This window comes from Cololabis saira, chromosome 16 (genome assembly GCF_033807715.1).
Source record: "Cololabis saira isolate AMF1-May2022 chromosome 16, fColSai1.1, whole genome shotgun sequence".
NCBI lineage: Eukaryota > Metazoa > Chordata > Actinopteri > Beloniformes > Belonidae > Cololabis > Cololabis saira.
Window position 1 is genome coordinate 6,814,514 of NC_084602.1, and position 20,489 is coordinate 6,835,002.

The following is a 20,489-nucleotide window of genomic DNA, read 5'->3' on the forward strand; positions in this document are numbered from 1 at the left end:
TATCAAATATGGACCAATCAGATGAAGGGGGGGCACGCTTTTTGGCGTCTAACATCGCCACGGTAACGCTTTTGACTGAGAAAAGTAATGCACGTCGTTGCAGGATGGAGACGCACATTTTGATGTATAACACACCTGGGTGCAGGTTACGGTTCGAGCGAAGAAGCGGCTGAAGAAATGGCATAAATTGCACCAAAATTACACGATTAATTCAAAATGGCCGACTTCCTGTTCGGTTTCGTGCATGTACGTCAAACCGTATTGTGGGGCTTGAGGCACGAAGTTTTCTAGGGGGCGCTGTTGAGCCATTAGGCCACGCCCATTAATGCAAACCATTAAATATCAAGTTTTCGCCAGGCCTGGCTTGCGTGCAAAATTTGGTGACTTTTGGGGCACGTTTAGGGGGAAAAAAAGGCCCTCAGTTCGTCGTGAAAAATGAAAATAAGAAAAATTCCTACAGATACAATAGGGCTTCCCACTGTAAGTGCTCAGGCCCTAATAAAAGTAAAACCATCTCGTGAATGGAGGTGTAAAAGCCAGGAACCATCTCGCATCGGCTCCTCTCCTCCAAGATCCAATGGGATGAACGCGTCTCCACAGCTGCTTCTTCATGGGTGTTGTGGAGCAGAGAGCACCTCAGTTACTGTACCTGGGAGGGTTGCTGGGATTCTGCTGGTCGCCTCCAATCGGGAGCTCATATTTCATACCGGTTTCCACTTCTTTGACCTGTTGCCCTCTGGCAGGTGCTCCAGGTCCATACGGGCCAGAACAAACAGACTCAGGGACAGCTTCTTTCCCAAAGCTGTGAACCTTCTGAACCAATAAGCTACCTCATACTGTGCAATATTCTTTCATCCATTCATGTGCAATATTATTTCATTCATCCATTTTCATAGTGTATATATATATTGTCTGTTTCTAATTTTGTTTTTACATAGCCTTTTACATGGGTGCCCTTTTATGAAGCTGCTGCCTAATCTCATTATATTATTATAATGACAATAAAGGCTTTCTTTTTTTACCAACATTCTTTTTATTGTTTTCACAAAATAACAAGGAAGTATCAAATAACACGGCTACATACATTGAACAAGTATGTCAACCCCCACCCTCCAAATCGTTCCAAATCTTGGTTGGGGATCAGGATAATGCCTTAGTCCATTTTATTACCTTGTATAAAAAATAAGATAGAAAAAAAAAAAGGATATATTTCTTCAATATTATTTAGTGCAAAGTGCCACTGTTCAAACGTCCCCAGATTCTTCCATCACACTTGACAAGTCTGTTCTTGATACGTAGTAAATGAAAGGATCCCAGATTTTATGAAAATGATGTTGGTGTTTTAAGGTGTAGGTAATTTTCTCCAAAGGGAGAGTTGTGGATAGCTCAGATAACCACCTGCTTATACTTGCTCTTCTGGTGTTTTTCCACGAGAGAGCTATTACTCCTTTTGCCATTAAAGGGATTGTGACATGAAAAACAAATTTTTCTTGATTTTTTTGTGTTTTGTTGGGTGTCTTGACATCAATTACACCCAAAAAACAACAAACTTTTAACATTCAGTGTATTGTGTGCTTTCTGGGATTTTCCGCATAACTGTGCAAAAACGGCGCACCTGGTTTGGTGGCGGATCGTTACGTAACGATCCGCTAAATCACCGCCCCCTCCACCCAGCTCCCTGTCTCCTCTCCTCTCCAGCGCACCATAAAGGCTGATTTATGGTTCCGCGTTACACCGACGCAGAGCCTACGGCATAGGGTTACGCGGCGACGCGCACCGTACGCTGAACCCCTACGGCGTAAGCTCTGCGTCGATTTAACGCGGAACCATAATGAGGCTTAACACGGAGCTGTTTACAGCCTCTTTTGTTCTAATCACCGGAGGAAAACTGCTAAGAAGACCCGCGGCCACTGACTGGACTTAAGATAAGGGGACAGTGCTGCTTGCATGCCTTTATTTTTATGATTGTTTGCTGTGGTTCGCCGTGCTGCTTTTCCGTGCATGCTTCGCCTGTCGCTCCCGGCTTAACTCTCCGACGCCGCTGTGAGCGTATGGCTGGAGGAGGAGGAGGTTGGGAGGAGGAGCGGAGCAATGATTGACAGGAAAGGGGGGAAAGGAAGCATTTTTCACGGCGCAAAAAAACACTGTAATAAAAAGCCAGGAAAAGAGTACTAGAGTGAAGTTTTTCTTGTTACACTCTTTTAGACACATTTGAGGGATGTTGGCCAAGACTTTTAATAGTGTTAAAAGCATGTTAAAAATGATGTCACAATACCTTTAACACACTCAAGTCTACAAATATTCGTTGTTATAAAGGCTTTTTATTCTATTCTATTATATCCATTATATCCATCATTTACAAGGAGCTGCGGGGGCGCTAACTTATTTAGCGACTGGTATTACTTTAATGGCTGGATCCTTGTGTTATATTGACTTCAAGCGGTGGATCAATATAATCAACTAATCAACTAACAAGATAAACCAGTTCAGACTGGAAAACTCATCTGTTGGCTGTCGGAAGAGGACATGCATGAGTTTGTACACTTCTGAAGACAAAAATCACTAATTCATCAGACCCCGAGCCCTGTAGGTGTTCTTGTTTCTGTCCATCCTTTTCTTTTAGGCACTAATATCTCTGCCCCCCCCCCATCTGTCCACAGCTGCTTCCTGTCCCTGCTGCTGGTGGCCGCCGTGGTTTGGAAGATCAAGCAGAGCTGCTGGGCGTCACGGCGACGAGAGGTAAGCCTGAGCCTTGTGCATGGAGCAAATGTTTCTGTGCATGAACACAGTTCCCGAGGTGGAGCTGGACACGTCGGGTCAGCGTGGTTGAGACGCTGAACTCCAGGGGGGTCTGAACACCTGATCACGACGTTCAGACGTTGCCACTGCACATTAATCCGGGCAGACACTGTGCGATCATCGGCTCGTTTTGAACCGATTTTCCAGTCGTGCGAATATTTTTTGGATCGGGCCAGATTTCCATCCAATCGTTGGTCGTGCCTCGTGCAGTATACGTGGGGTAACGACGAGAGATTAACACCTCACGACGAGCTCCCGATCACAAATCGTGTTTGAAATCCTGGTCGCTCCTCGTGAAGGAATCGCACAGTTGAAGCAGCTACGACCCGATTTGCCTCATCCTTTCACAGAGAGCAGGCGCAATCTCTGATGTCACGTCAAAAACTATTATTTGTAGTTTACATTACAAATCATGTTTTAATAGCAGAAAAAAGACTGCATTTCCCACGCCTGCCCAGACAATTCCTTGTCCAATCACGACATTGTCTCATCTTTTTTCATTTATAGCCACACAGAATGGCACAAATTGCAGCGTGTTTGTTTTTGCTGAGCATCTTCGGTGTCTCCCACTTCCGGGTTCCTCCTCTTCCACTTCTTTTTGACGTTGCAGTTCCAGTACACAGAAGTCCGACGTGAGGATTATGATCATATAGTGTGAGCAGACGGGTCACATCAGAGCATCGGGTCGTACAGTGTGAGACCATAAATCGTGGGCTGTGAACTTTTGAACTCAGCGATCTAGTCGTGCAGTTTGAGATGGGGCTGAATCAAACCATTTAAAATATCACACAGTTTATGCCCAGCTTAAGAGGTTCTGGTACCACTCAAGGTGGCAAAACCTAGTAACATTTTTTGAAAAGATACATGTCTATAGATGATATTTTGATATGATTTGATATGTATAATTACCCATTCTAAGTGGTAGCTTTATGACAGTTATCAGCACATTAAGTTATCCACCCCCTGCAATAAATGGGTCTCTAAATGCAGGGGCAGATCCTGTTTTGTACTCATTTTCAGACCTTTACCCATATGCTATGGGGGCATTTTAAAGTGTACACTCCTACCTTTCATTTACACCTTTTTAGTTTTGGGCCTGTCTAAAATATATAAAGGTCAAACTGCCTCAACAACTATTTTTCCACTATTTTCGCCTAAACTGTAGTCTTTTTATAGCACTGAAATGTAGGACCATCACTAACACAAATAACAAACAAAAACTGAAATATTCACTTTTATTTAGACCTAGTTTTGGGCCAGTGTAAAAAAATATAAAGGTCCATTGTTTAAAGGTCAAACTATCTCAACAACTGTGAAATGTAGGAACATCACTGACACAAATAACAAAAACGGAAATACTCATAGGACTGTAACAATTCAGGAAATGTATAATCTTCCCATAATATCCGGCTATGAGGGATGAATATTGGGCTTAAATTGTCTGCTCTAACTGTAGTTGATATAGTACCACTCAAGGTGGCAAAACCTAGTAACATTTTTGAAAAGGTACATTTCTATAGATGATATTTTGGTATGATAACCCATTCTAAGTGGTAGCTTTGTGACAGTTATCAGCACATAAAGTTATCCACCCCCTGCAATAAATAGGTCTCTAAATGCAGGGGGCAGATCCTGTTTTGTACTTTTCAGACCTTTACTCATATGCTATGGGGGCGGGTTTGGTAGCATTTTAAAGTTTAATGTGCTCCTTGCTTTCATTTGGGCCTGTGTAAAGAAATATAAAGGTCCATTGGTCAAAGGTCAACTATCTTTTCTATCTGTCTCAACTATTTTTCCACTATTTTCACCTAAACTGTAGTGTTTTTTTATAGCACTGTGAAATGTAGGAACATCACTGACTGAATAACAAAAACTGATATACCCGCAGGACTATAACAATTCAGGAAATGTATAATCCCCCCATAATATCCTGCTATGAGGGATGAATGTTGGACTTATTAGGACAAACTGAGCAGCGTCCTCTGTGGTCGCAGGTTTACCTGCTACGACTGACGGAGTCTGTTTACGCTTCTGAACATGATTTATTTAGTTCTATGATCTATCATCCGTTTAAAAGGGAAAACAAGTCCAGTACCTCGGATACAGTGTTGGTTCTTTAAAATTGATGGGTTCTTGTAGATAAAGACATGCTGAAGAAAGTGTTGCAAAGCGTAAGCGGCTCGTTTGAACCAGTCACAGTTGATACTGTACGTCTAGTAACTTAAGGGTGTGAATATCGGATCCTGCAGCTTAACCCCTTCCCCCCGACAGCAGCTGCATGCACCAGTTCATGTGTGGAAAAAGTTTCTTTCAACTGTTTCTCAAACAAGAAGCCCTAAAGCCAATATGTCAAAACTCCAGCTATGTTTTGTCAACATAGTATTTGATTTATAACAACTTGCAACAAAGATGACTGCCCCAACACGAGCAACCCCGGCAACAAAACACAACAGAACGCAACATCAATTTTCTCCACCTGAATCCAGGCAGTGGTGTCTTTATAATTATATGCATTGCTATCATGGTGTTTTCCACTGTGCAAACTAAAATCAAATTAGACGAGAATAAAAATGTCCTTTTTCTTTCTTTGGTTTATCACAATTTGCTCAGGCATGTGAACATTCACAATTTCTCTGACACTGGAACTGTATGCTGTGAGGTCTTAGCTTTCCATTGAGGCCAAGATTATGCATATTGTCCTTATAATTGTGGAGATATTGTTGATTTAAGTTGAATAGGCCTGTTCAGGTGAAATTCAACTCCAAAATCCCTAGGGGTTAACAGGTTAAAACAGAGGAGACACAATTGTAAGTATGAAAGCGAAGCACTTACAGTAAATATGTGGACCTGAGATCAAGTTCCAGTTCTGCAGCTTGTTCCCACAGAATCAGAATCGTCTTTATTGGCCAGGTTCGAACATTGTCCAACAAGGAATTTGACTCCGGTTATTTCGCTCTTTAGATTTAGAATATCAGACAGTAAATAAACAAATGTGGCACTTATTGAAATATATACAATTAACGAACTAAGGTGCAGGAGTATGAGGTAGAGAAAAATGACGGCTCTGAATAAAATAACACATATACAATTATACAAAACAAATTATACAAAAAATGCAAAAAAGTGAGAGGTGTAGCAGAGTGAGGCAGACATGATTATTGCCGGAAGGTGCATTGTTACAGTTCAACGTACAGCCAGTTTCCTGTTGGGGAGGTGCATGCTGGGATGCTGCCCTTCTGAGTCGCATTTAGCCCGACATCATGTTTTAAAGTTTTCTTTCTGCAAAGATGTTATGGCCGCCCCCTCCTCCCCCCGGAGTGATCCCAGACAGGAGTTTGAGAGATGCCGGTCTGAGCAGCATCTTCTGCTCTGACTGGAGTCGGAGCAGCTGAAGTGTGACATCCAGAGCCGTGGGCTCTCGCAGGTGGAACATTGGAGTCGTGAAAGAAGTGAAGCAATGAGAATAGCAGCCGTCTGTCGAGGCGTGAACGAAGGGCATATTAGATCAACCTCCAGATATCTCAGTACCCCCGGGTTTATGAACATCAGCTGTAACCTTGAGGCTCACATTTTATCTTAAGAAACAATTCATTTGAAGCTGTCAGCCATTAAAGGGGCATTGCAAAAAAATGTGAGGACTAATTGTTCCACTGGCCCGGCTGGAGCTGCCGGTGACAGATGTGTGACATGTGATGGAAACCATCATGATGTGGTTCAGATGTCACGTTTCTGCAAACTCCTAAACAGCTCAGACATGTTAGGAAACACTGAGGACGGCATCAGGAAGTCATGTTGTGAACATGTCGGTCCAAAGAGGGAGGAGTCTAAATATGAATGCATGTTGATGAGAACTTGAATGGAGACCACTTCTTATGACGCTTTTCCACTAGTACCTACTCAGCCCGACTTGACTCGACTCGGTTTTGCGCTCTTTCACCAGGGGTCTAACGTGCCGAGTAGTTACTTTTCTGTAACTATTCTGCTGAGGTTCTAAGCTGCTGAGTCGGCTGTATCTGACATCATCACACTACAGGCCACCGATTGGTCGGGGGGTTGGAGTCAGACGTCTGAGTCAGGAGGAGGAAATCAGAGAAAGAGACTCTGACGGATTCTTGTTCATTTTATTCGACAGGCAACGGCAGCAAAAGTCTGTTTCATGATCCAACTCTGAGGGTCAGATGTTCATAAACCTGGTGCTGAGGAGAGAATTATAAAGGGATCTAGACGGAGATAAGGAACGACCAGATCTACCAGGAGCTCTGTCACTTCATAGCTGCTCACGGCTCCAGCTGACTTTTCAGCAGCGCAGAGAGAAACAAAAAAATTAAAAAGCATCGCCGCTTGAAACTTCTCTCACTCTCATTTTTTAACTTGATATCGAACACAAGTCACAGACCCAGCAGCACATCTATCATCTCCTCCAGGTTCTACATCTTTAGTGTTGTTGTCTTCTTCATTTAGATACACAATCAAATACGTCACAGCAGCTTCACTCCAACCTCCTACTTCTGCTCCAGGTGCTGAATTGTAGTGGAAAAGAAACCAGGCCGAGTTGAGCCGAGCTGAGCTGAGTAGGTACGAGTGGAAAAGCGCCATTAAAGTCTCCAGGAAGACTCCAGGTTAATGACTCTGAGACACTGGTTTTGATTGGTGGTCCTCACAGCTGTCTCTGCTGTCGTCAGCATCAGCCGTGAATGTCTCTGGACATCCGACCTGCACCCTGACGGCGTCACAGATCCGCCGTCGTCCAGCTGGGCCTTGAGCAGTCGGACCTTTGGGACTCCGGACAGAACTAACAGCCCGACAGGCATGAGCTTTGCTTAGTCCGATGTTTTTCTTGCACTGCTTTGTTTTCGATGGGGAATTTAAAGCGATTAAACCCTGTTTACACTGAGAAAAAGATCTCAGTTCTGTTTGTTTGTCAGCAAAGATGAAGATCAAGCTACCTGGGGACCCGGAAGACTCCGGGATGAAGATCGGCTAGTTTACATTTCCAGCACCGTGCACTCGCTGGCTTAAAACAAACCAACCACGTCGTCTTCTTTTTCTTCTGAAGATGAGGATTGAACGTTAATACCTTACTTAGACCACCGAAAGCACAAAAGTAAAAAGCGAAACAGACAGTGTTTTTAAAGAAACATCAACACGCAGCTGCTGAGAACAAAAGGATGCGAGAGAGTTTCAAAGCTAAACAGCGATGGCGGTGTGTACAAATAAATGAGTTAATCTACTCGGAGGTGTCGCTCAGATCAGATTCAGATTGTTCCCTGAGTCATACATCTATTACTGAAATTGGTACATTTTGAAAAGACTCCTGAGCAGAACACAAACCAGTTAATTAAGATGCTCATTTCTGCCAATCAGAATTGCAAATGTAGCTGTGAGGCTGCGGCCACCTGTCGCATTTCCAGCAGCACTTTCTTCTTCTTCTTTAATATTCCATGTCCACCTTTCCACGTGGGAACAGAAGCTGTCGCTCCCTGTGCACCATTATATTTGAACACAAACCTTTGCGGTAATTTCACGGCTGCATGATTATCTCATGTTTACAGACAAGTATTTCAGCTGTTCACTGCGTACTCTGTAAATATATTTCAATGCTCATCTCACACGTCCTTTTCATCACTCTCCATCTTGTGTTATGATGTGGAGGAGATTTTAAAACTCTCTCAAATGAAGACATGCCGTTACGGGAGCAGTGTTTGACTGGCTCAGCAGACAGGATTGCATGCACATACAATGTTTAACATGACACATTCAGAGTATTAATCCGCGGCTGTTTCATTCCGGCGTCTGGTCTTCTAAAGCTGTTCTATTCTTTCCAGCCTCGTCCCTGCAGGCGTCTTTCTCTTGAGTGCTCAAGTTCCTCCGCGTTGCTCAATGTTTGCATCAGATTTACAGTTCCACATCTTTCTTTCTGTCTTCCCCTGCCCTTTTTCATCACACTCGTGGCCCCGGTGCAGGGGGAAATACTCGCAGGGTTTGCAGGGGCCAAAGAACGTAGGCTCTGCCCCCGAGTATTTTACAGTTTTCCCCTGGCAGCTTGTCGTCTTAGTTAAAAAAAGAAGAAGAAGAAAAGGCTCCTTGTTCAGACGGAGGGATTCTAAGTCCCTCTGAGTACGAGTTAATTGAAGCCCTGGAGTGCAAATGCTAGGACAAATATGAGATTCCAAATGAGTTGTTTTTTTCTTTTTTTAAATATTTTTATTAGGGGGTAAGGCACAGTAGAACAGGAATCAATTACACATTTCTACAATCTACAATATATAGGATATTTGACACCATAAAAATACTGTGCATCTCGATGGAATGAGAAAAAGATATACAGTCTAGCTCCTAGGATGTTTTTCTTGATTTAAGGATAGAACATTACACATTTCAACGAAAAATAATAATGATAAATAAATAACTAATAATTATTTTAAGTAATAATTAAGTATTAAAGCTACACAGTATAAATTAAAAAATAGATGAATAAAAAGGGAAAAAAAAACAAAACTAAAAAAACAAAAAAAAAAAGGAAACAAATAAATAAAAAGAAAGAGGGAAGAGAGGGAGGGATACTAGTGTATGTACACTTGCGGAGGAAACCTTTTATTATTTAAGGTCAGAATCTCTTCATTTCATTTTATGCATTCATATTTCTTTTGGCGGGGGATCAGAATAAGGCAAGGCAAGTTTATTTGTATAGCACAATTCAACACAAGGTAATTCAAAGTGCTTTACATCAACATTAAAAGCGGCAAGACACAATTAAACAGTAAATAACAAATAAAATGCAATAAAATGATAAAAGAGGTAAAATAATAAAAAGCACAAGTTGTTAAAAGTAAGGGCAGTAGAAAGTACAGCAGGTACATCTCATTCTTACAATGGCAAGAATTAGGTTTCTATACGGTCAAAACGTACAAAGACCGGGTCATATACAGTATTACAAAAGTAATCTGTAACAATTCGTACAGTGAATCAAACCAATTTGAATAAGGACTTTCTTCACACGCACATATATATGTAGTGTGTTCTTTATACTGTATGTTGTTTGTTTAATTATTTAGGCCAGAGGGGGCAGGTCTCCAGATTTGTATTTGCAGGAATCACAGGAGGGGGATTTGAAGTATTTCAGCTTGACTTTTTACGAGCCTTTCCTTTGTGCATCATCATGTTCACCCTGTGGTTGTGACTAGTTCCCGCGCTGCGACCACAGAGGTGTCTGCCCGGCCCAAATTCCCTTCTACAGCATCTCCTCCAGACATGAAGGCCCACTCTTGACTTTCACCATAATCCATTTTCACTCACACTTGGCAGGATTTAGTTTCAGGTCCGGTGTGTACGGTTTGTGTCCGTTTAGTTTCTTCCCGGTGTGGAGGAACGCTGCAGTAAAGCGGGTGGTCTTCTGAGAGCAGCCGGGGCCCATCTGGATCCTTGGTATCGCTGTGTTTCCTTTTGTTTTTTCTGTCTTTCTCTTGTAATTATGTGTATTTGCATTGCATTTTTTTTTTAAATACACGTGCGTGCAAACACACATATCCCTATACTGTTTGAATCTTAATCAAAGCCTTCCTTTGAGAGCTGACAGCTCCTTTGAAGGAGGCTAGAGCTGCCAGATGGCATTAGACACCCCCAACCACGTGAAGACGCCGGCCCTTCGGACCAAACAAGCCCAGCTCCAGCTTGAGCCGCCTGCTGTCACTGCAAGTTCATTACTCCTGCGCTAACATTGTAGTCCAGCAGGTGAGCGGTCATCAGAGTGGAGAGAATTGACTTTTATATGATCTTTTAATATTCTACTATTTTTACTGTTCTAATCCATAAAGAAAGAGTAAGTCACGGAGGAGAAATGCTGCCTCGCTCTTATCAGCAGCCAGCAGTCGCAGACGCACACAGTTCAGGCTCGGCTTATGGAGGAGTAACCAACACAAATGCTAAAGGCTGCCTTTTCTTTCTTTCTTTCGTTCTTTCTTTCTTTCGTTCTTTTGTTCTTTCTTTATTTCTTTTGTTCTTTTGTTCATTCTTTCGTTCGTTATCTCGTTCGTTCGTTATCTCGTTTGTTCGTTATCTCGTTCGTTCGTTCCTTATCTCGTTCGTTCATTATCTCGTTCCTTCGTTCTTTCACTCGTTCGTTCATTCGTTATCTCGTTCGGCCGTTCTCTCGTTCGTTCGTTATCTCGTTCGTTCGTTTGTTAGTTCGTTATCTCGTTCGTTCCTTATCTTGTTTGTTCGTTCGTTATCTCGTTCGTTCATTCGTTATCTCGTTCGGTCGTTCTCTCGTTCGTTCGTTATCTCGTTCGTTCGTTTGTTAGTTCGTTATCTCGTTCGTTCGTTCTCTCGTTTGTTCGTTCGTTATCTCGTTTGTTCGTTCGTTATCTCGTTCGTTCATTCGTTATCTTGTTCGGTCGTCCTCTCGTTCGTTCGTTATCTCGTTAGTTCGTTTGTTCGTTTGTTCGTTCGTTCGTTTGTTCGTTCGTTCGTTATCTCGTTCGTTCGTTCGTTCTCTCGTTCGTTCGTTCTCTCGTTCGTTATCTCGTTCGTTTGTTCTTTCTCTCGTTCGTTCGTTTGTCCTTTCGTTCTTTCTCTCGTTCGTTCGTTCTCTCGTTCGTTCTCTCGTTCGTTCTTTCTCTCGTTCGTTCTCTCGTTCGTTCTTTCTCTCGTTCATTCGTTCATTCGTTTGTTCGTTCGTTCTTTCTCTCGTTCGTTCGTTCTCTCGTTCGTTCGTTATCTCGTTCGTTCGTTCTTTCTCTCGTTCTTTCTCTCGTTCATTCTTTCTCTCGTTCCTTTGTTCTCTCGTTCGTTCGTTCGTTCTCTCGTTTGTTCGTTCTCGTTCGTTCTTTCTCTCGTTCGTTCGGTGTTTCTCTTGTTCGTTTGTTCGTTCTTTCTCTCGTTCGTTCGTTCGTTCGTTCGTTCGTTCGTTCGTTCGTTCGTTCGTTCGTTCGTTCTTTCTCTTTCTTTCTCTCTTTCTCTCTTATTTTTTGGGGGGGGTTAGAGAGATTAGGACGTCATCTAATTACAGCAGAGATCCAGCTGAAGCGGGGTGAAGTAAGGAAAGAGGGGAATAATGTATCATGATGCAAAATGCTGTAACAGCAGTGCCACTTGAAGATTCACGCTCTTTGCTTTAGGGACAGAATATTTAATTTTATTTGACTTTAGCAGTGTGTACTAATTCATAAACGGGCTGCTTTGAACGACTTCAGGGCCTCTCACACTCTCCGCCTGCACCGTTCTCTCCCCCGATGACCACTCCGTCTCACTGTATTTCCACTGAAATAGCCTCCTGACAGGATGTTAATGTTCCCAACATCCATTGTCACTCTAACACGGATATAAATCACGCATAACTTGACTTCTATTAGACGGGTATTGCGCCCAGCGGTATTGACAGAAATGCAGGCGGCTGTAACGTCCCTGATGACGGGCGATTTGACCCTCGTGATAAACGCTGCTATAGATTCTTTACGTTTGGGACGCGAGACAGAAGACCGCATGAATGTCTCTCGATACCTTCAGATATTTATTACCCCATTAAGCTGCCCTCCTCCCCCACAAACACCTCGCCACCGCCGCCTTCCACACACTAATAAATATGAATGGCAACCGCACTATCAAGGCTCCAGCTTGCGTTAAAAAATATCATCTATTATGTCATAAAATGAGCGGAAAGCTGCTCAATGGCCTGTGATGTGTAAACCGAGCTTTACTTCCTCCCTCCACACCCCGCCCCTTTTATAGCCGCGGTTCGGGGGTGGTGATAAAGTGATGTGCAGTGGAGTCTCCTAAAAAAATCCTCACGTCCATTCCGGCGCTGCCTTTGATCCTGCGAGGGGACGTGAGCTGTTGGCACACCGGTTTGCAAAGAGGGGAAGGAGATCTGAAACCTTAAGGAGATGAAAAGAGCTAACACCTTAAAACGAGGGGTTGCTGTGAAAGGGCTGCGATCTCTGCCATCAGGCCTCGCATGCTTTTATCTGAGCATATAAATCGGTGACTTTAGGGCACCCTGGCGCTACTCCAGCTGCACCATTGACCACTAAAACGCTAGCCGTTGGGATCAGAGCACGTGCCGCCCGCTCTACTTTTTTAACCCATCTAATGGCACTTTTCCACTAGCACCTACTCGGCTCATCTCATCTCAGCCAAGTTTGTTTTCCATAATAATTCAGCTGGAGCAGAAGTAGGAGGTTGGAGTGAAGCTGCTGTGACGTATTTGATTGTGTATCTAAACGAAGAAGACGACAATACTAAACATTTAGAACATGGAGGAGATGATAGATGTGCTGCTGGGTCTGTGGCTTGTGTTCAATACCAAGTTAAAAAAGTAGAGTGAGAGAAGCTTCAACGCTTTTTTTCGTTAGTTTGTCTCGGCGCTGCTGAAAAGTCAGCTCGGAGCCGCGAGCAGCTATGAAGTGACAGAGCTCCTGGTGGATCTTTTAATTCTCTCCTCAGCCACCAGGTTTATGAAAATCTGCACCTCAGAGTTGGATCACCAAACAGACTTTTGTGCTGCCATTTCCTGTTGAATAAAATGAACAAGAAGCCGTCAGAGTCGCTCTTTCGCTGATTTCCTCCTCCTGACTCAGACGTCTGACTCCAATCGGTGGCCTGTAGTGTGATGACGTCAGATAGAGACGTTAGAGCCCTAGTGGAAAAGCGCCATATCCTAACTTGTCTGACTCACATCCAAATGGTAAATGGCTTACACTTATATAGCGCTTTCCAGCTGTATTCCTACAGCCCCAAAGCGCTTTACACTGTAGACATTCACCCACACACGCACACATTCACACACCGGTTGTCGGCGGAGCTGCCATACAACGGCCCTGACAACCGGGAGCAACCGGGGGATTCAGTGTCTGGCCCAAGGACACTTTGGTGGACACAGGAGGAACTAGGGTTCGAACCACTGACCTTCAGGTTAGGGATGTTAATAATTAATCGATTTTCGATTAATTGCCGTTATGAAATTACCCGATTAAAATTAACGATTACAATTAATCTATTTATTTATTTATTTTTTTTTTTCGTTTAATTTCACCAGCTGGTATTACGCCCGGACCACATTTAATGCGACACAACACGCTGCCGCTGCGGCGCGCACAGAAGAAAGAGACGGCGGATATGTTTGGTTTTAGTAATATCATGCTCAGGCAATGAGTCTGCAATGGCCCAGATGGGAGACACATGTAGCTCAGTGCTTAACTTTTATTTTTAATCCACTCTATATTCTTCTGGTTGTTCTCCGATAGTCTCCCCTAAAGCCTGAATTATGGTTCCGCCTTAAATCGACGCAGAGCCGCCGCCGTAGCCTACAGCGGCGGCTCTGCGTTGTTGTAACGCGGAACCATAAATCAGCCTTCACCCGGTACATACATAGGTTTCTCTAAACATCTGTCCCCGCTACAGTTTTAACTAAAAGAAAATGTGCTCCAATACAGCAGGTCTCATAATTTTATTTTGAACACTGCCAAAACTCTAACTTAAAACGTAACTAGAACTTAAAATTTGCTTGACACAAATGACACTATTATGGCTGCTGCTACTACTAATAGCCTTGAAGTGCACTTTATATTATATTCCTTGTGGTACAAAAATGTCTTTTTGTTACTTTTGTATCAAATAAATATTTGATTAAGGAATACATTAAAATGTCCTTTGTATTTTATATAAGCAAAAAAAAATATGTTTGTATCTCAGATGGGGGAAAAACGCCGCTTATCAACTAATCGATGATCGATCGATAAGGTTATCAACTGTCAATTAATGAAATAATCGATAATTTGCATCCCTACTTCAGGTTCATGGGCGAACGCTCTACCAACTGAGCCACCTTCCCACCTTCCAACTCCACTTCTCCACTTTACACTCACTCCTTTTCCTTACCTACCATGCTTTCTTTTTGCATTTCTTTTATTGACTAAAGCACTTGATGCCCAAGTATGTGACGGCCCCGTTGCTAGATTAATGACCTGCAGACTGCCCCGCGGGTCATTTGTCAAAGCAGTTTAGTTGGAGGTGGGAAATGGTTATCTTGGTGGAGAGGTCTGGTTGAAGGAGTGGATCTAAAGGGGAGAAAAGCCCTAATTAGCATCCGCAGTGTAATTAATGGTCCTATAATTTACTCCCCATTATGGGAATGAATCATGGTCAAGATTGTTTTTGTAAGTAATAAGTGTTTATTTTCCCAGCTGGTAAATGTAGCGCTCCTTCTGCTTGCAGCGGAGAATGAGTTGGCTTTTATATAATTGTTAAAGTTTCTGGTCCACGTGTGTAAGAAGCTTTTCCAGGTTTTTCCAGCATCTGCTTCCTGATCATTTTCATTAGTTAATAACCTCATCACGTTGGATGGGAAACGCAGGCTCATTTCTGATGGAATGAGAACATTTCACCTGCGAAAAAGATATTTAATTGCCAAGAACTCGTGTCATTCAGCTTTTGAAGAACTTTTCTTCTGATCTCATTTTCTCTCTTTGATGAAGCGCGAGGCCTCATGAACCCTCTCTCTCCTCCGTCCGACAGCATCTTCACTCAGGCAGGTGTCAGAAAAACCATGATACTTGGCATGTTTATGTTTTGTTTTTGTCTACCAGGATCTATACATTCACCCCTGAAGGAAAACTCTCTCAGAAGCTGCTTTTAAATCGGGCCTTTACCTTTCCAGCGAGATGAAGAGCTGGTAGCTCCTTAAGCATCCCCTGTGATGCTCTTTCATGCTTCTGCTGAGTGAGGATGATCAGAAGTTGCAGGAAAGTTAAACGGTGCCGTAGCGGTGCCCTTGTGTCTGCGCCCCTCGCCCCTGCAAACTGCTGACTCCCAGCTTTCCTCCGGGCGGCTGTGTCGCAAAGCCCCTCCCCTCCTCTCCTGTCTGCCCTCGTTCCTTCCTTCCCCGGTGATGGAGGGATTTGCGTGACCCCCGACCCCGGCCGTCACTGCTTGTCTGCAGCTTTCAGCGATCCTGACTTCTGCTGCTCCGCGGCTCATACACATGAGCGTGCTGCGCTGCAGCTCTTCCCAAGGACGCATCGGTGCACTAACTCAAACTGACAAGCTGATGTTTTAGCATGAAAGCGCCTTTGTTAGGTTTTAAAGTACTCTTTATGGAATATGCTCCATGTAGGGGACGTAATAAGGTTGCTTTGTTGCTGTCCTGCTTCAGATCCATACGTGGATCAAAGGAGTTTGTTGTGGGACTTGACGTTGTTGCCAAAACAGAGTTTTTGAATCAAATCAGTTGGGAAGGCTCGTCAGCAGCAGCGGCGTTTTCCTTCGCAGGAACCAGCCGGCCCCTGTCTGATTTAACAAATACGGCGCCGTCAAACTCTATGTTGTGCCGAAAGGGAAGATTATCCAACTCACGCCAACCGTTGGTATTCAGAGACTAGTTAGACCAAATCTAACATTTTGAACCCAGAAACTGATAAGGGTGCCGGACAAAATTATTCATTAAGATTCTCAATTAAAGTTTGGTTAGTTAAAAGACGTTTTTCAAACATGGCTTCACTTAACCAGCAGACCCTCAACGGGCCAGACGGATGAGTGAATCTATCGCCTGTTTCATCTTCACCGCCACAGCGTTGTGGAGAAGGAAGGCTTTCAGGTTCATGCTGCATATTATTGACCATAACCGTTACATATTTATTTCTACCATAAGTTTTCCTTGGTTCTACAAAATCATTTTATTTTTGAAGTTACTGATCAAGTACTCAGCGTGTTAAACTTTGTAGCCATAGAAACTATGTATTTGACGGCCATATGTTCACAGCTGCCGTTAAGTAACGAAGACATGTTCGGGAGAAGATGAAAAATGATTATGAAAAAAATACAATAAGTACAATAGGACAAATTGTGACTGGCGCGTATTTCACTGCTGCTGCATCCTGACTCGCTCTGTAGCGTCTTTTTCTCCTAAAGTCCGCGGTGCAGGTGTGTTTTTTCTAGAGATACACCGATTGATCGGCCACTGATCGGGATCGGGCCGATAATGGCCCTATCGGTTTTGATCGTAGATCGGAAAATAATAGTTCCGAGCGGCCGATCTGATGACGTTTACAACAACAAACCCCCGCCCGCGCGTGCGTTCCCGCATCTCATACAGAGCTGTCCTAAGGGGGCGTCGGCCTCGCCGGTACGTGAGTTTTACAATGTCTGAAAAGGACAACAAATTTGCAGTTTGCAAAGTGTGTGCAAAGGAGATACCATGAGGAGGAAAGTTACAAAATAATTTCAACACAACGAAGCTGATAAGACATTTGAAAGTTTCTCACACGAAGGAGTATATTGAGTTTCCAAAGTTGGCTGCTGCTAAGGCAGAGAAAGAACAGGAGGTGCAGCAACGCCGCTAACTCACCTGTAACAGAGACTTATAAACGACAGGAAGAAAAATAAAGAACAACATCGTAAGGTAATGAATATGCCTTGATCATCAGCTGCTTTCAGTTGTAGTAGACATCGGATTTAAATGCGTCGTTAGCTGCTTGGATCCCGCTGCGCGCTGCCGCATCGTAAATATTTCACTGATGAATTCCTGTCGGAGTTTTACCAGAATATATAGGAGTCCAAAGCCTCACGCAGGACGACAGTCGTGTCAGTCGCTTCACCAGTGACATTTGGAGTTCTAGTGTGAAGAGTTTTGCTTCACTCACAAGGGTTTCCTGACACGCAGCGGATGCTATCGCTAAAGCTTTAGCAAAGCTTAATAATTCATAATTAATTTTTATTTTAAGATTGAATTCCTCTTTCCACAGGAAAACTAAGGTTTATAGTTTACAACTTGTATCAACTCTAAGAGAGTGACATGTCTGCTGTTGTCCGTGTTGCTGCACATGTTGTACATGATTATTACCACAGGAAGTTTGCATTTTGGCATCACTTCATACAGTCATTCACCAGACAGTCAGGACAGTAAATCGGGTGTAGAGAGTCCAGGAATGTCGTGCTTCTGCAGTAGAGCGGGGCAGACGAGATCCCTCTGCCTCTGAATAAGCAAAGACCTGGAATGAAATAAAGATATCAAAGTGCACGTAGGTGCCACATCAGCCCAGCTCCTATAATCATCTTTAATGCAGCGGAGGATCCTTCCTCCACCTGAGCAGACGCAGCAGCCCCACACAGCAGCACACGGCTGGGTGTGCAGGCCGTTGACACGCGAGCAGCCGAGGAGTCTTCACCACGTTCTCCCAAAAAGGAAATTCAACCCGATCCGGAGAGTATTTGCATGTTTCCCCTGACGTGGCATTAACACGGCCCACATGTTTATTTCTGTTGAATTATAGAGAAAATGAGCATGACAAGAACAGTTAATTGAATTCTGCAGGAGCACCTAGAATGAGGAAAAAAAGTTGTTTTCGCTTTGCTGTTATAAACTGGTGTAATGGAAAATATTCAATGACAGACTCATGAATTTTCAGCTAATTGATTGAAATATGGTTTAAAACTGACATGAACACTGGCACTATGAAATGATATTGAACCTGATGGAACATTTCAGACGGCACTCGTCAGTCGTAGTGGATGATCCGTGTTTTAAACTGTGCCGTATCGCTTGCTTGTAATGTTTGCACGTTGGTGTTTGAGACACCGTGCATGGAGGGTTGCTAGGACTCCCGGGGCGACCTGCTCGCTGTAGCTTTGCAAGCTTTGGGAGATATCAAGGCAAGGCAAGTTTATTTGTATAGCACAATTAAACAGAAGGTAATTCAAAGTGCTTTACATCAACATTAAAAGCGGCAAGCCACAATTAAACAGTAAATAACAAATAAAATGATGAGAGAAGAGGTAAAATAATGAAAAGCACAAGTTGTTAAAAAGTAAGGGCAGTAGATCCAGCAGGTACATCTCATTCTTACAATGGCAAGAATTTCTATACGGTCAAAACGTACAAAGACCGGGTCAAATACAGTATTATAAAAGTAATCTGTAACAATTCGTACGGTGAATTAAACCAATTTGACAATTCTATGCCACAATGCCTGTTTCCAGGTCTTATTTCACACAACTGAGGAGAATCAGGCTTGTACTTGTGCAGTTAGACGGGAAGAAAGTTTGTTTTCCTTTAACGATGACGTATTTGCTTGGGAGCATGCACCTGGGTGTTTGGACTTCCGACTCTAAAACTCTCATGGCGTAACCTTGTTGTTTTGTTTGGGTGGAGCTGTAACGCCTCACTGAGACTCCACCCCCTGAAACCAGTTTACCACAAATGGGCTGAGAAAACCCGAGCAAAGAGGGTGTTGTACTGCATCTCTGAGCTTTCCAGTCGTCTCTGATCTCCGTCAGGTTGCCAGTAAAGAATAGCAGGTTGCTGTTTGTGTCATATTGATCTGGTTGGGGTTTATCGTACCGGAGGCTGAGCTGATACCTGTAAACAGGAAACGACTCCCATATGAGCTCCCAATCGGAGAAAAAGTACTTTTTGTAGCGTTCTGACAATCTGGCAAGCTCACTCGGCTTTCTGCATAACTGCAGTTTGATCCAGCTAAATATTATTAACTTAGGACTAACACAGCCCAGGGGACATCCTGTAATTTTTAATAAGCAGCTCGGTTTTTATCATCAGCCCAGATATGAAGTAAAAATGGAACAATGGCATAATGAGTCACAAAGCAGCGGCACGCAGGAAGAGAGCAGGGGATCTTCACACAACGCCGTCCGTCACAAGCGCCAGACGGATGCATCCGCTGCTCCTGTATAACGCTGCCGGTCTGCACACTCACTACATTTACATGCAGTCAATAATCCTTAGCAATAACCCGGTTGCACACGGCCATGTAAACACCAATAACCCCTTTGAATAACCGGAATTTGCTCATATTCCGGTTTTTAAAAACCCGAATATGACCCCTGGGTTCCTCCTTTTCTAACCCAAATATTTGTTCATGTTAACGCCTAACGAATATCCCCATCAAAAGGAACATGAATTTGTTTTCTGCGCATGTTCTTTTCGCAAGGAATCTTGGTGTTTTGAGTCCAGGAAGTTCTTATAAACACGGAGAAACACAAGACCGCGAGGAGACTAATCACTTCATAAATGTAATGAAGGATATGAACATTTTGGCATTTGTAGATGGTAGAAAGTACCGGGATAGAAGATTTACAAGAAGGTGAGAGAAAAGTTGCACAAAGTGGTGGGTCAGTACCAGCACCAAAGCGCAAAAGAAGGCGATTTCTACTGGGCTGTTCATTATCCGCTGTGCTGCTGTTATTCTTGTTGTTTTGGATTTGGATACAGGAAGAAGAAGTGGAAATGACAGTAATTGCGTCATCACGTTCTCCGTGCGTCGCTGGTTTGATCCAGATATCCCAAATGATTAATCACCATGTATACAGGGATAATGTTTGCTCACACATGGAAACAGATTATTCCCAATGTTTCAGTAACCGGAATATTGACCTCAACCCGAATTTTGACTGCATGTAAACGTAGTCAGTGAGCTGGTTCAGGTAAACTCTGCAGCCTAAACTGCTCTCGGGGGGAAGTCAGTGTAAAATAGTTTGTGTGTTAGTGACTTCAGATTTTCTTTTCAAGTGTGGAACATTTCCGAGATCCTGAAACCCACGTGCGCGCCCAAGGTCGGTTACACCGCGCTATCTACGTACGTTGTCGTTCTCATCGGCTTAAAGTTTTTTTTTTATTTATTTGAACATGAGGTTGATCAGTGTTTCCATTATCTGCCCTCCATGCAGCTATTTCGGCATCCAGC

General features: G+C 43.4%; 1 protein-coding gene across 1 annotated transcript in view; it reads left to right on the forward strand.

Annotated features, from left to right (window-relative positions):
• The window catches only part of atrn (attractin), a 209,928-nt gene that overhangs the window by 115,226 nt on the left and 74,213 nt on the right, over positions 1-20,489 (forward strand). The window contains exon 26 of the mRNA XM_061744197.1: positions 2,661-2,739. Coding sequence (XP_061600181.1) covers positions 2,661-2,739 — 79 coding nt within the window. The remainder of the gene's footprint in view (positions 1-2,660; positions 2,740-20,489) is intronic.